We start from the raw sequence: 15,812 nt of genomic DNA, 5'->3' as shown, positions 1-15,812 counted from the left end.
ACAATAGAAAAAGAGGCAGCGACACAATGGCGCATTGCAAACTTTAATGCCCTGCTGAACAGATATGGACACAAACAATGGAATGACATTGAGGAGCTCATCAACAAGCTCCTGGAATAAGACAAGAAAAGGGCAAAATCTATTGTCCAAGAAGGCAAAAACATCGCTAACACATGCCTTAAATCAGCACTCGACGCTGCAGACGATTTTTAATAGGTGCTTATTTATCTGTTTGATCCTTTTCAGTGTTGCTCGCTATAGGGATTATATGTTTGGAATCAGCTATTATTTATAGCGCCTAAAATCTGCAAAACTGCAGTATTTAGCAATATATATTATTATTACAGTTACAAACTTTGTTGCTCTTATAAGTATTGTCCATCCCTCCATTCTCTGGGTCTCTCAGCCCTAGTAAATTGGCTGATGCAATACCCTACATCGAACCAGTATAGCAGAATGAGGTTCATCTATCAAAGTGAAGTCCTTTCATTTTTAAATTTCCAATATTCCTCCTCGACATCAGTCGAGAAACTCGTGCTCAGTGAATTGGCAAGTGTAGAAAGTGATACATGTAAACATATTTCAGTGGCTGCTCGATTTAGCAGGACACATTAACTTACTTTATTTCTGAGCTAAGTTATAGAAGCTGAATAAACAAGCTCAAAATCCCAGGGTCACGCGGAATGAAAGTGTAAAGCTGGGTTGTGAAAACGTTCTCATCAGACTGTAATACAATTTGCGCATATAATTTTGTCTTGTAAAATACCATCCTCCACGTAGAAAAGTAAGACGGTTGAGCTTGTCAGAGACGAGTTCAAGTTTGGTGCAGATCACTGAATTCACAGTTTAGGCAGCTCCACACATGCAGGCGTCCGAGATTACCAACCGACGTCATGTAATAACAGACAAAAAACAACCTGAGGTATTGAACTTACAAATGTGATTGTGTTCTGACAATGTTTTAACAAGCCAGTAAGCTTTGTGCTGATCACAAAACTCTGCATATGTTGTCTTGTGAAGCAGATGGAGGTAGGCGATCCAACTATTTAACGGAGAGCCGAGCCAATGGTCTGACTCTGCTCATCCTCATCAACCATTTTTATTCGGCTTATTTTGCCATAAAAGTGTAAAACAATGTACACAGTACATAAGAACAGAATAAAATGTGTTTTGAATGTTTCTGATTACAGAATTTAAAACATGATTGATAGCTAAAAATAATTATGAAAAAAATTATTACAAGTTCTAGCCTAAGGCACTATTTAGTAGTCTGTTCCGCACTTTGAGACCCATACGGATGACTAGCCGCACTATATAAATACCTGATTGATTGATTGTTCATATCAATTTCTATTTTGTAGCGCACTTTAAAAAAAAAAAAAAGAAACCAGGACTGCATGACATTAATCTGTCAAACAAAGTCTTTGTAAAAACTCCATAGCTGGCTGATATTGTTTAATCCCTGCCTTGCGCAATAAATGTACTGTAAGACAACTCTTGGGCTTGAGTATGGGGGCAAAGTGAAGTAAAATGACATGCTTTTCTATGAAACATAATTACAATGGCAAGGCAGCAATTCATATTTCCATGTACCTTGGGATGGGAAGGCAATTTTAAAATGTATAAGATTTATTAGAATTTTTTTTTAGATAAAAACGATGGGATGGATTCTCTATCCAAGACAAGTATGGTTCGGTATTTTTAAACGTCGATAAAGGAACGTGCAACTCCACAGCTTTCATTTTCAGCACGCTGCTTACTCTTTCATGTATATAGAACTCTGTATGGAATATTTTCACAATGTCCGTTGCATCCCCTTTAATAAGTAAGGGGTGTTTAAACTTTTCAGGAAGGCCTAGTTTACGAAACATGCTTTTACGTACGCCAACCAAGGTATCCTAGTAACATTTTGTAACGATGGCAATAGTGGGGCAATTTTTATCTGGTCCTCTAGAAAAGGATATGCTCACGCCTTCATGACAAATTAAGTTTGCGTGTTTTTAGGGACTGCCAACAACTTACGTGCAAAAACATTCTCAATACACTGCAGAACGTCCACATTTTGGTGCCCCTAAAAACCAGCATCCGAAATACAGTTTGTCTTAAACAAGTTAATCATCTCTTGAAAATGATTTCACTTTAAAATGTTTAAAACACTCAAGATTGCTTCCATATTCCTTCCCATTTGTTGGGATTTCATTAAAATAAGTTTTCCAAATTAGAACTAAAAGTTATGCCTAAATAGCTAAATGTATTTGTTCTTTTAAGTATAGTCCCCCCATTGTAAAGTGCTTAGTTTTTGTATATATAGGCCCCGGTGTTATAATTTAGGATTTTGACTGATTTATTTTTCAGTCTAAACCGTCCAAGTGCTCCATTAAAATACTCCAGCAGCTTCTTTAAATCGTTAGGTATGCGGGCAATTAAAACCTCATTCTCTGCGTATAAAGGTATGGGGATTGACAGCCCGCCAACCTTGGGTACATTCGCTCCTGCCTTTACTAGGTGTTCAGTCGTAACATTTCTATATCAGGAACAAAAAGAGTTCTAAAATATATACCTGTCTTACACCTCTGAAGGACTTTGAATTGTTAATTCCCCGTGCAGACCTTAACGTACCACAATCTTCAGAGCATGTTTCAAATGTTTTAACAGGGTAAGGAGTTCTGGTTCAACCCTCATCTTTTGCATTGTCTGCCAGAGTTTATCCATAGTGACGAGGTCAAAAACGCATAATTGATCTATGAAAGCCATTTGAGTGCTCCCCCCCACACTTGCCTTTACGTATTTGCTAATAATAAGATGCAGATTCAAAGATTGCTCTAAAGTGCCAATGTCTGGTTCAAACCAAAACTGAACAGGGGTTAAAACCTGTCTATCCTCAACCCAGATTTCTAGACGAGTCGGGATCACCCAACACAGAATTTTAGCTGTAGCATCTATTAAGGAGACTGACCTAAAGCAAGCTGGTTATAGTTTGTCTCCTTCTTTTTAAAATGAGGACTAAGATGGCGAATCTCCAGGATTCAGGTATATTACCCTCCACCACACTTCTTAAAACGTTTAAGATCGGACCCCACAAATAAAGGTGTGATTTGAAGGAATCCATCAGGGCCGGGAGCTTTCCCAGTGGCTGAACAATGTATTGCCATGACTACTGCCCCAATTCAATGGGCATAGATGGGAAATCTATTTAAGACAGCCCTCTATGGTCATCTGTATGGAACCCATCAACAGCACTTGGTTGAAAGACTCCAGAGAAGTGAGAAATCCACCCGACTTCTTGGATCAGGGTTTCCAACTTGGGAGTATCAGGATCCTAAAAGAATGGCTGGTTAATTACCTCTCAGAACTTTGTACTATTCTTTGAGGCAGCTGCAGCTGACAAATCTTCCCAGGCTTTTTTCCCTATCTCTCTTTCTCTTGCCTCCACTATATATTTATATTTGCGTCTAGCTTTACGCACATCCTGGGGGCAGCATGGAACAGATTGTAATGTAAACTTTAAACGTGTAAGCAATGTAAGGGAGTGACCTACTCTGATTTGCAGACCGTCAAGCCCTCTCTAATCGGTCCACATAATTGGTTGAATCCTCTTAAAGCAGTCGAATGGTAAGGATATTCTGCCAAGCCAGCCTTTATAGATTCTTTTTTCTCCTGCACTGTTATATGTGTAAATTTGCTGCCATCTCACCCTTATACCTTATATTCTTATTAGAAACCTATTTACACCCTACATCTTAGATTGAGGGTAAAACACAGTGGGCTATGATCACTTATGCAATTAGAAATAGTTTTATGATGTGGAAGTAGGGACAACGCCTGCCGAAATTATAAAATCTATGGTGTGCCCTGCAGGCGCTCCCATAAACGTAGGAATGATTTCCTTTGGATCTGCCCTGAATTTACAGAAAATCATTAAATCTAATTTTAATATGAGTGTATTCAGGGCATCTCCCAAATAATTGTGTTTAAAGTGAACCCTATTCCTACCATCATCATCCACTGGCATGCCACACAATTGGCTATCTCCTAGGGAGCAAAGTTTGATAATAAAATCCCCAACCCATTCCAAAATTACCTTATTATTCAAGTGCTAAAGAAAATAGTCTTAACAAATCTTAAATATCTCAATTGTTTTAGTCACCAGGTGGTTGAATATATTATTATAAAAGTTCATCAGCGGGATGTCCCAATCGCCACTAAAAGATATCTGTGATACTAAAATCTGCGGGGAGGACCATTTAAGTACAACATTAACCATTCAATTTTAACAGACACAAAAGTGGCAAGGCCACCTCATGACCTATCCGCTAAGGAAGCAAGAGTAGATTGGAACAGAGCATGAAAACAATCAACATGAAAATAAATAGTCATCCATGTGTCTTGCACACAAATAAGATCAAAGGAAGATATAGCATTTAACAAGTCTGGGTTTTCTAGCTAACAACGAGCACCTGCAATATTCCATGTGACTATATTAAGTCCTTTTTGATGATCTTTGGTGATTATAGATAATGGAGGTACTACATTTTGCGTTCCCATGCCTTGGGGGCAATTAGCCAAAATGCCTGACTCCGGCTTAGGAGAAACCACCAAATGTCTTAAAAGATGTGCTGGGTTGCCCTTCTTTGATTCCACACTAACTGAAGTGCATGAGCCAGAAGGTTACTCTGAACAGCAGACTCATCTCTACGATCAAAAGTACTAATAGTGTGAACACTGTCCCCTGGTCAAATTTCTAGAATTACCTATGCTAAATCAACATTGATGAGCCTTCAGTATATAACTACGGGCCATGTATGTCAGCCTATCTTTCCAGGAAAGGACTCTCGGGCACTGGACTGTCCTAATCTTGTTTTAGGTAATGGCCACTCTATGCCCCATTTTCCAGAAGAGGCCGACACTGCTCGGTTCGACACACGTTTCGGTGATAAGCGTATCTTAACAGGTGTCCTACTGAACACTAGATCTCTTCCCAAACATAGGCATGAACTCGCTGATTTTATTGAACTTCATTCGCCAGACATATTGTTTTCTTACAGAGACATGGACCCACAGTGCCTCTGAACCAGACCTAAACATCGCCATACCTTTGGGTTATGACTTATACAGGATTGATAGGAAAGGACTAAGAGGGGGAGGGGTTATCATTGTTTACCGTTCACACATTAAAGCAATCTTCTCGGACATTCCCCAGTTTACAGAGGAGGCCATCCTGTTTAGTTTTAAAGCTACTACTGATGTCCTTAATGGACTCTTAGTCTACAGACCACCGGGACCTAGAAAGACATTTATTGAATCCATCTCAACTGTTATGGAATCATGCATGGTACACTCTAATTTTACTGTGTTAGGAGATTTAACGTTCATTTGGAAGCTATTGATAACACGGATACCAAGGAGTTAACAGACCGGTTTTTTAGTTTAGGTTTAAAGCAAATAGACAATAGGCATGCACATACAGGTAAACATACTCTGGATGATATTTTTACAAATCACCCACAGACACATTTTATTAAAACACTATCCTTACCTTGGACAGATCACAGCGCTGTCTTCTTCGAAGTCCACACAAATGGTCTCCTGAATAGAACTCTTGGTACAACTAGAAAAAGGGTATCACGCCCCTGGAAACAAATAAACACTCTTGCTCTTCAGTCTCCTCTGCGATCGCAGAGCACTTTTTCGGACACTGAACCTGATCGAGCAGCAGTACATTTCAATCGCTGGATGAAACAGGCTGTGGTAAATCTAGGCCCTGAAACTAGTGTACGTGCTAAAAACAGATTGTCATCTGCCCCATGGTATAACATTAAGTTAAAAAACCTAAAAAAAAATCTGCAGAGCCAACGAAAGACTTTGGAGAAAGGAATACTCAGAATCAGATAAAAAAACAACACGGAGAAGCATTAGCAATGTGCAAGGAAGCCATGAACGAGGAAAAATCCACCTACTTTACTGAGAAAATTATGGCCTCCAAAAACACTCCAGAGAACTTTTCAAGACCGTTTTTAAAGTAGCCAACTTTGGTAAAACTAAACAGTTTAAATCAACAAGTCAGTTCTGTGACAAACTTGCCAAATTCCTCCACGATAAAGTGGTCAAAGTATATAATGAATTCTCCACTGATATCAATGGAACTAGACAAGTCGAATGTGAGATAAACAAATCAAACATACAAGTTTTCCTAAAAAAGTTCAGTCTTCTCACACAGGATAGAGTAGAGAAAATGATCATGGCAAATAATTCAGGCTCTCCTTTGGATCCCTGCCCGGCCATGGTCTTTCATATGGCCCCTGAAGTTATTGCTAATACCCGGACACCTCTTTTGAACAACATCCTAAATCAAGGTCAGTTTCCGGGTTACTGGAAAAATTCCCTGATAAAACCTATTCTAAAAAAACGACATTTGATCCCTCGGAAGTTGCGAACTACCGTCCCATCACTTCTCTACAACTCCCGTCAAAAGTTCTTGAAAAAGCATTAAATGAGGAATTGCTGACCTTCATAGAGTCCAACGACATACTAGATCAAGCACAACATGGTTTCAGGACACGGCAGAGCACCGAGTCTGCATTGATTGCAGCCACTGAAATCCTACGTGCACAATTAGATCAGGGCAGGAAGGCAATATTAATATTTCTTGATTTATCCGCCGCGTTTGACACGGTGGACCACCGTATACTTCTTCAGCGGATGGCAGAAATAGGCATCATTGATAACCCGCAGATATTTTTTGGTCTTATTTAACTAATAGACAACAAGTAGTGGCGTTAGATGAGCACAAATCTCCCTCTTTTTTCATACCATGTAGAGTACCTCAGGGCTCGGCACTCTCACCTACCCTGTTCAACATATATGTTACCCCACTGGCTAAGCTTATCCGTTCCTATGGCTTCACAGACATTTGCTATGCTGACGACATGCAAATTGTTGTCTCACTAGCTGCCAAATCAGAGGTCGTGGCAGCACGTTGTAACCTTTGCATGAGCCATATCATTCCTTTTATTTTTAAACATACTTCTATTAGAGGGTTGTAATACAGTACATCGCTGGGTGTAATATCCCACATAATTGCGTCATAACGATGCGAGTCACATTCCACATAATAGTAATGACAATATGTTAGGCCAATATTTACAGCAATATCACATCTTAGCATGTTTACACCTTTACATGTCCCCAGTATCATTCCTACTTTCATTTTATTTTTAAGAATAAACATCCCCTCTTTTCCATATCCAGTGTTACTCATCTCTGACAGGTTACAACTTGTGGTAAGGGATTATACCGGGTCTATATTGCATCACCATGTGACCGAGCGTAAAAACTTGAGAGGAACAAAAACATATCAACTTCCCCACCCACTCCCTCCCCCCAGAGGCTCAGCAATAAGAAATTGTACACCCGTATACATAGTTCAGTTCAGCATATTGTCCGTTTGTTATATCCATGCATTTGTACGTTGGCCCCCAGCAATCTCCCATTTCATACCTCAGAGCCCTAGCACCTCTTCCTCTCTGCACATCTCCATCTCCAATAGGCCACACTCTAAGGACAATACTCTAGTATGTCTACAGCGCCAAGCTCTTCTATCAACACATTCCATTCCATGGATATAGGTGTCTTGCGCAGTCCACGCTGTTCCTACCTGTTCAATTCCACCCCTTCAGCTCTGCCCCATTTCAGTAGTTCCTCATACCAATCTTTCAATGCCGGTGGCCTAGCAGCTTTCCATTTCATTGTGATATTACGTTTGGCTAAAATGAGCGCCAAGTTATTACATTTAGTGACCGGGCTACCTTTCTTCCCTTTGGGTCCCAGCCCCAGCAAACATTATTCCTTGCTGTCGTTATTCCTTACTGGAGCTATATCTGTTAAAATCTCACAAACCGACACCCAGTGGTGTCGTAATCGTGGACAGTTCCACAGCATGTGTGTCAAATCTGCCGGCTGTCGCTGGCAATGCAGGCACACATCCGATGCATCTGGGTACATGACCTTTAACTTGCACGGTGTCAGATTGGCTCGATGTAGAAGCATGAGTTGTATGATTTTAAATTTCGGGTTTCTTGACACCTTTCTGGGATATTCCACTAAGACAGCCCCTTCTTTGTCGCTGACCGCCCGGCCTATGTCCACTTCCCACTTCTCATGAAGCTTCTGGAGAGACACCGCTCGCATGAGCCATATCATTAACTTGATGCAAAACAACTGTTTAAAATTGAACACCGGGAAGATGGAAGTAGTCATGTTAGGTAAGGACTTTTCACTCTGGAACTCCGATTGGTGGCCCGGTACAGCAGGGCCCTGCCCCTAACCCGTAAAGAAGGTAAAAAACCTTGGAGTTCAAATTGATGATCATCTTTCCCCATCAGACCAGGTCAACAGCATTACTTCTATCTGTTTCTATACCTTGAAAATTCTCAAGAAAATCCTTCCTTTTATCCCTATGCCCCTCGGGAAAATGGTCGTTACGGCCCTGATTCTGTCAAAAATCGATTATTGTAACTCACTGTACCTTGGAGTCAAGAAAAGTGTGATACATAAACTTAGACTCTACAAAATGCTGCCGCGCGACTACTACTGAAATTACCTAAATGCAGTCCCATCAGTCAAGTCATTCGAGAACAGTTGCACTGGCTCCCTATTATGGCTAGGATGCAGTTTAAGTCTATGTGCATTCTACATAAGGCATTGCACGGAAAGGGACCCGGACAGATTAGCCAATATGTTGATTGCTATGCCTCACAAAGATGTCTCCGCTCTGCCTCTGCGTCCCTGCTTATAGTTCCAAGGGTAAAGACGCTGAAATGGGGCGGTAGAAGCTTCTGACACTTAGCCCCAAAGCTATGGAATTCCATGCCCTTGCATCTTAGAACCCAAAGCAACTTCAGTTTAGGAAGGATCTTAAAACCTGGTTATTTACCTGTACCAAACCGGCTGGATGATTCCCTGACAGTACCCTATGGCAGCAAGCGCTAAGACGCCACGGCAAACACACACTCTACAAAAACCCATATTTCATTTCATTTCATAAAGTGGTAATCATTGTCTTCCAGGGAAGCAAGGGCCATACATCTATTTCTTGCCAACACCTGGAGATCTGGGAAGCACCTATTTCCCTCATTAGTACAGGATTGGGCATTCTTTTCCCTCATAGAAGACAAGATTAAGTGTCTGTAGAAGAAACCCAATGGCAAGAATTTTATGGGGATTGATTTTTTTTCATCCCTGCTCTGGCCATTGGCAGGAATTACCCAGCAATACTGGGGTTTCTAAAGTTTATAATGAAAGTCACCTGCGAATTGCCGTTCAAGAGGACCAATTCCCCACACACGCCGCACAAGAAAATAATATTTAAACAAATCCCAATGACCAATGATTTTCTTGCTCAGCTAGTATGCCACCTTATTTTCAGAGCGGTCGTTGGCACAGCAAAACCGTCAGGCAGGAAGAGGACATTTGCCAGGACAACCACAAATGGACTGGCCACTGGTGGGAGAATAATCCCTGGTAGCGGGACTTCTGTAATCTCCACTTCAATATAATTTACGGTCGTAATCGTCAGTGAAGGCTGCAGACTTACAGGATTGGGGTTTGCTACCGTAGCATTATTAGCAGTATGTGTGCCATCACCAGCTCTTTGTCTCACTTGTGTCAGGATGAACTGTAAATGTGCATTTGATGTAGCGGCTATTTCCTCCCCACCCCCTAGTGTCTGTCCCGGCACAAGATTATTAAAACCACCTTTATTGGGAGTAGTTAGATTTATTTATTTTTTTAAACCAGCCTCGATGACTGTGAGCCGTTCTAACACTGGGCATTGTTTCAAATCCAGGAAATAACGAAGAGGCCTGCTGATGTTTGCCCAAACGTCTGCACTTTAAGATGGTAGTGATGAAACAGTGTGCTGCCCTTCGCTGTCCATCAGATGGAGACATCCTGGATGGCATCGGCGACGGCGACTGTGACGAAGCAAGGCCCTCTGCTGTAGAAGAGAGCCTCCTTTCTGCCAATTATATCTAGTTAGTTATGACGTGTATCGCCCTGACCAGAAAATGATCAATAGAATTGTGATGTAGCGTTCTTTAAAGAGGTGTCTTCAACCCTTTCCTAAAATGGAGCAGTGTTGTGCCTTGATGTATACAGAGATGTTCCAGATCCTGGATGAATAGATAGAAAAGGACTGCCATCTTGTTTTTTTTAAACATTTTTGTTTACACTTTTTTGTTTACACTTTTTTGTTTCTTGGCTGCAGGTGTGCCAAGATCCATTAAAGATGGTCAGCTTGTCTGCAGGTTAAGCGGGGCTGCTGTTAATGATGCACCTGGTTCTGAAGATGGTTCATGCCAGAGAGGGGAGCCAAAGGAGCTCAGTTAGGAATGCGGTGATGTGATATTTCTTCAGGCCCTCAACATGTGTTTCAGTGTAGGGTGCTCCTAAGGGGTGCCAATGTGGGACCTTGGAGGCCATGGAATATGTCATTACCACCTTCCTGATGCGTGAATAGGAGGAATTGAACAGCAGTTCTAAAGTCATTTTCTGGAAGAATTGGTTTCACTGTCTTTAGAAGACATAGCTGATACCAAGCTGTCTTTGTTTTTGTACATTGTGTTCCTCAAGGGTGTGGTTGGTGTTCAGGGTGAGTCCAATTTACTTGGTATTCGCTGAGAGGTAGGGTTCGAAGCCTTTATGGTTCCTGTCATGAAGTCTTATTTGCAGTTTATTGTTCTTGGCAAATAACAGGAATTCTGGCTTGATTGGGTTGCGCTCCAGGTAGGTGCTGGGCATCCAGTTCTGGATGAGGTGCAAGCAGTCTTTGAGGCGTTGGATATCTGAAGCAGAGGCGACTTCCAAGTAGAGATGTATATCATCGACATATTGGTGAAACTTGATGCTGTTATCTGTGAGTTGATGCAGCAGCTCCGTGTAAAGGTTGAAGATGACGGGAGAAGTAGGGAACACCACAGGTTATGGCAATCTTTTGTGACCTGACGTGCCCATGTGAATAAAACTATGTTAGTTGGAAAGGTGGGAGCGAAACCAGTGAAGCACATTGCCATTAGTGGGATGGTCGACTGTGTCAAAGGCAACAGAGAAGTTCACAATATTAGGAGCCTGGGGTTGTCATCTTTTTTGGTCAAGAGGACATTGTCTACAAAGTGTAAGGTCGCAGTATCTGTGCTGCAACCTGATCTGAAGCCGAACTGGTAGTTGTGCAATAGATGATTAGCATTGATGTGGTCTTGGAGTTGAACATAGAGTACTTTTTCAATGATCTTGCCAATGAAAGCTAGCTGAGTGAAGGGCCAGAGGTTGCCGAAATCGTCAGGGTGTACTTTGGATTTCTTTAGGACTGGGAAGATCTGGCACCCCAGAATTAGCCAGTTGAAGTTTTTTTCAGAAATTAACATCCTGGTATTTTTCAGGTATTGAATATCCACAGAGAGTATAGTGATTGAAGAACTATGATATGTTGAGTGCCTTGAAAAGCTGACCATACCACTGATTTCCACTACCAGCTCATGACTTCACTACATTGTCTGCCAAATGTTATTGACAGATCTAAAGGTTAATAGTCTTGACATCAGTGCAGAGGTGAAGTAGGGAGCTATAGTCCATTAGTGAGTAAGTTAAGGCATTTATGTAGCACGCTGTAAAAACCTGTCAGTGCTTCAGATTTGAATAAAAACATTATTTTCCAAACCTTATTGTTCTCCATTTTCATTATTAACTACTTGGCCTAGACTCAATATTTAAAGACCCAAGATTCAGCATTTAAGCTGTCATTACAAGTAACCTGGTTTTGGGGAGTAGTAATTTAGCACACCCATAATTATCCTTACCAGGGGAGGTACAGTTAACACTGTAAGGTGCAGAATTACTGTGAATAGTGTGGAACTCTGAGATTACAAAAATGCACAGGGATTCTGATTACCAGTGTTCTTTCCCACCTCATAGCCCACCCACTCTCCCTCATACTTACTCCTGGTGATTGCACATGTTAGGAGCAGTGGGAAAACCTCGGGAAATTGCATCAGGTCTGGAATTTTACCTCTAATCTCAGAATACCTTTACGGTCGGATCACCAGGTACCGATCCCACCAGAGTTTCTGAGAAACTCCTAATGGGACTGTAGAGCATATGAGATTACCACTGATTTACCTTATTACCACAGCATCATATGCTTAGAAGCACCTCTGCATTGTGCACAGATATGTTAGTGTGAGATCTTATAATTGTTTCTTTCATAGTTAGAGGTAATTCACATTTTAAGGCAGGAAAGGTTAGAGATGTTTGTATTGGTCCCGGGAAAGTGGATATTGCTCATATACCTTAACCGAATGCTGTTGCATCCTACCTTGCAATGACTCAGTTGACAGGGATATTTTAATTAGTTTTAGGATTGGTGTATAATACAGTTTTATTTATGTGATTTCTTTGATATCATTGACTCTGTATTGAAGTTTTAGATGTTTTTTATGTCTACTTGTATAAATCATGGCATAGTACAACATTAAAAGTACTTGATTTATTATTTTGAATGTATCATTCTTGTAAATCCTGAGGAGACTAAATAAAATGTTTTATATTGGTTACTGTATTCCAGCAAGAAGTTGAGAAGTTTACGGACATTGAGAAACTCTATCTCTATCTGCAGCTGCCAGCTGGGCCGACCAACGTGGAAAAGAGGTGATTATTGCATTTACTAAAAGAACGCGCAGAATACCAGGAGAAAGTCAGTTTTTGAATCATGAGTGGCACAGTTATCTTAAGGTAGCTCTGCGTGTAAGATATTATTAAATATTTAGTAGCCTCAGATTAGGGTCTGCAAAATTGCTGGGAGTGTTCAGACTTGCACTGCCTGCTCCATTGTCTCTAAATATAGGGTAAAAACTAGTACTGGGCACATGTATATTTTTACATTTTGTACTAAGCAGCAGCAGTTACGGCCTTTCGTAGTTCATTAAAAAGGAAACAAAAACTTGCGGGATCTCACAGCGGGCAGTAGTGAGATTACTGGTTTCACCTACCATAAATCGCAAAGGTATAACAATGGATAATGACAATTTTCTTATTGATATAAGTAGAGAATCAGGATTTCATTAAATACACGGAGGCTAACATTATAGATTATATTTTTTAATTGCCTATCCTGCAGCACATTCGAAGAACTGAAACATTACAACAATCCAGGACTGGAACTCCATCAGTCCATAAATAATGTCCACAAACAATTTTCCTCCTCTGATAAATGCACGAGAGAAACTGCATCGCTTCATCCATCTGAAACTTCTTCTCCAAAAAACTTTCCCAATCTCTTTCTTTTCCTCTTCTTTAATCTGTACATCTAAAAAGAAACACTATGTGATTTGAAACTCCGTTTGCAATAATAACTGTTCTCTAAAAAGCAATCAAATTGTTACTTTTTGCAGTTCTCAGTTTCTTAAAATCAACTCTCAAATTCTCCCCCTACATGTATTCACCTTTTTTTCTTTTCATTATAGAGTTAGAGGGATAATGTTAGCTTCTGTGTCTATAATGAAATCCTGGTTCTCTACTCATATCAATAAAATAATCGCTATTTCATTACAAGACTGGAGGCTACCATTCTGCATGTTTAAAGCCCTTCAACACCACATTTGCTATATGTTCAATTAGTCTAAAGTAGTGTTTGTCATATTTGACCAATCAGCAGCTTACATTATCTCTTCCAATCACCACCTTGCTATCGCACCTCTCAACGAATGTGCCTTTAATCTTCCTACACTTATACCTGCTTGTTCCATTACAGATTTAATCCATCTCGCACACACGTAGTAGCACACACAGCTCAATAAGGCTTAACATATGACAACAGTAATTGATTTTTGCCCTGTTGCCTCAACTCTTGACCCCTGCTCTCATACTCTTTCAAACCATCAACCACACATAATGTTTTGCACTCATCAAACTTTGGATAAAAATACCGAAGTAGACATAGTCTTGATTCGTTTCCAAATTTCAAACAATACTCAATGAGGACCATACACCCTGTTACTTACCTGCAGTGACTTAACATCCGAAACTCTTCAACAATAAATTAAACATAGTAATGTGGTAAATTGATTGAAAGCCATTTTTAGTCTGAAAAAACATGTAAACAAACTCAACACCAAGTTCACATCTCATAAGACATCATATCTTCCTTTAGGAATTATCTTCAAACTGATACTATTCATGGCCCTACACACCATAACATGTCTTCCAACTGTCTATCCACAAAATTGCACATGCCCCTCTTAAATAGCCATTCTATAACAATTCATAGTCCTGTAACTAAAACCTCTTTCGAATTGTTCTACCCAACTATTCACTACCTCTACAACAGGAACCGCCACAGGATCCAAACTCCTCTGCATGCACCAAAGAACCACAAGTTCCCTTATAGCTGTGTCTAGTGCCCAAGATTCCTTCAGACCACAAGTTCCCTTATAGCTGTGTCTAGTGCCCAAGATTCCTTCAGCAACTCAACAGCTCTGCTCGAAAGTCCTGCAAAATCTGCAGCTCTCCGGAAGGTTCAAAGTCTCGTTTTGCACTAACAGTTGTTCTTCTCCTTCTCAATTTTTCAACAAACCTTTCCTTGCTGTAATCAGGAAAGTAATTTTACAAGCTAATTCCATTACCATAGAAACCATACTTGGGACACCCAAAACATAGTCACCAATACAAAAGACCTCTCTTTCTGATTACCTTCAGAAAAACCCTCGGAATCATTGCAAATGGGCGAAAAGCATAGGCGCGCATCTCCCAACAATCCTGTTGAAATGCATCCACTGCAGATGCTCTTGAATCTGGAATAAAACTGACATTTCTAAATATTTCAAAAGTCAACCTGCTCGCAAAAAGATCTACATATATAGGCCCTCAAATCTTGCCAATCCTCTTAAACAGTTTTGATCCAGCTGCCAATCACTGTCATCTTTTAAATTCCTTGAATTCCAATCTGCAGTGAAATTAATTTCCCCCTGGAAATACTCCGCTTTCAAATCTATTTTGTGCTCCTAACAAAAAATCCACAACTCTGTCGCTAAATTGGATAGACAACGGGACCTGCTCCCTCATAATCAATTTATGTATGCCACCGCTGACACATTGTCCTTCCTCATCAGAACAGTCTGCTCCTTCAATATTTCCTTGAAATTTTTCAGCACATACAAACCTGCTGTCAACTCCAAAAATGTATATGTTGGTTCCTCTATAATGCTTACCATGTTCCACCAGTCTCCTTATCTTCCAATTGAGCATTTCATCCTTCCATACTTGGATCTGTCTCCAAGACAAGTCAACATTGAAGACTGGGACGTACCTCCGACCCAGACCAAACGCACAGCTAAATGTGCCGCTTTAGCAGTAATTAATTCCTTTTATAAACCACTTGAACTTGTTTCCGTCATCATCTTTTTCATTTGACTCGTTTAACTTATTGTCCCCACTTCACTTCGTGCGCCTTTTTTTCCACGTTTCTAATGTTCTGCCTGTGCCCTCCGGGCCTCTTGAAAGAACATGACTGATGCGAAATTTCATAAAAGGCAGTGTTTTATTGAAATAGAACCCAATGCATTTCGGGCATGAAATGACCTTCGTCGGGAGTCATTGTGAATGAAAATGAGAGTAGCATCCCATCGATAAACATCATGCTGTATCATCAAATAGTATCACACAATCTAATAATACTTTTTCAATTATAACATTTCTTTGTCACCCGATGTTATCTTTACTTAAATATCACCCTCCGTTATACTTCTATCTATCACTCCCCGTTA

General features: G+C 40.5%; 1 protein-coding gene across 4 annotated transcripts in view; it reads left to right on the top strand.

The window, feature by feature from the left end:
• The window catches only part of RFX7 (regulatory factor X7), a 511,194-nt gene that overhangs the window by 277,386 nt on the left and 217,996 nt on the right, over positions 1–15,812 (top strand). For all 4 annotated transcript variants that reach the window (XM_078684878.1, XM_078684877.1, XM_078684876.1 and 1 more), the window contains exon 3: positions 12,617–12,699. In XM_078684878.1, coding sequence (XP_078541004.1) covers positions 12,617–12,699 — 83 coding nt within the window. The remainder of the gene's footprint in view (positions 1–12,616; positions 12,700–15,812) is intronic.

This window comes from Lissotriton helveticus, chromosome 3_2, assembly GCF_964261635.1.
Source record: "Lissotriton helveticus chromosome 3_2, aLisHel1.1, whole genome shotgun sequence".
NCBI classification, from domain to species: Eukaryota; Metazoa; Chordata; class Amphibia; order Caudata; family Salamandridae; genus Lissotriton; species Lissotriton helveticus.
This window is presented reverse-complemented; position numbering and strand designations above follow the sequence as displayed.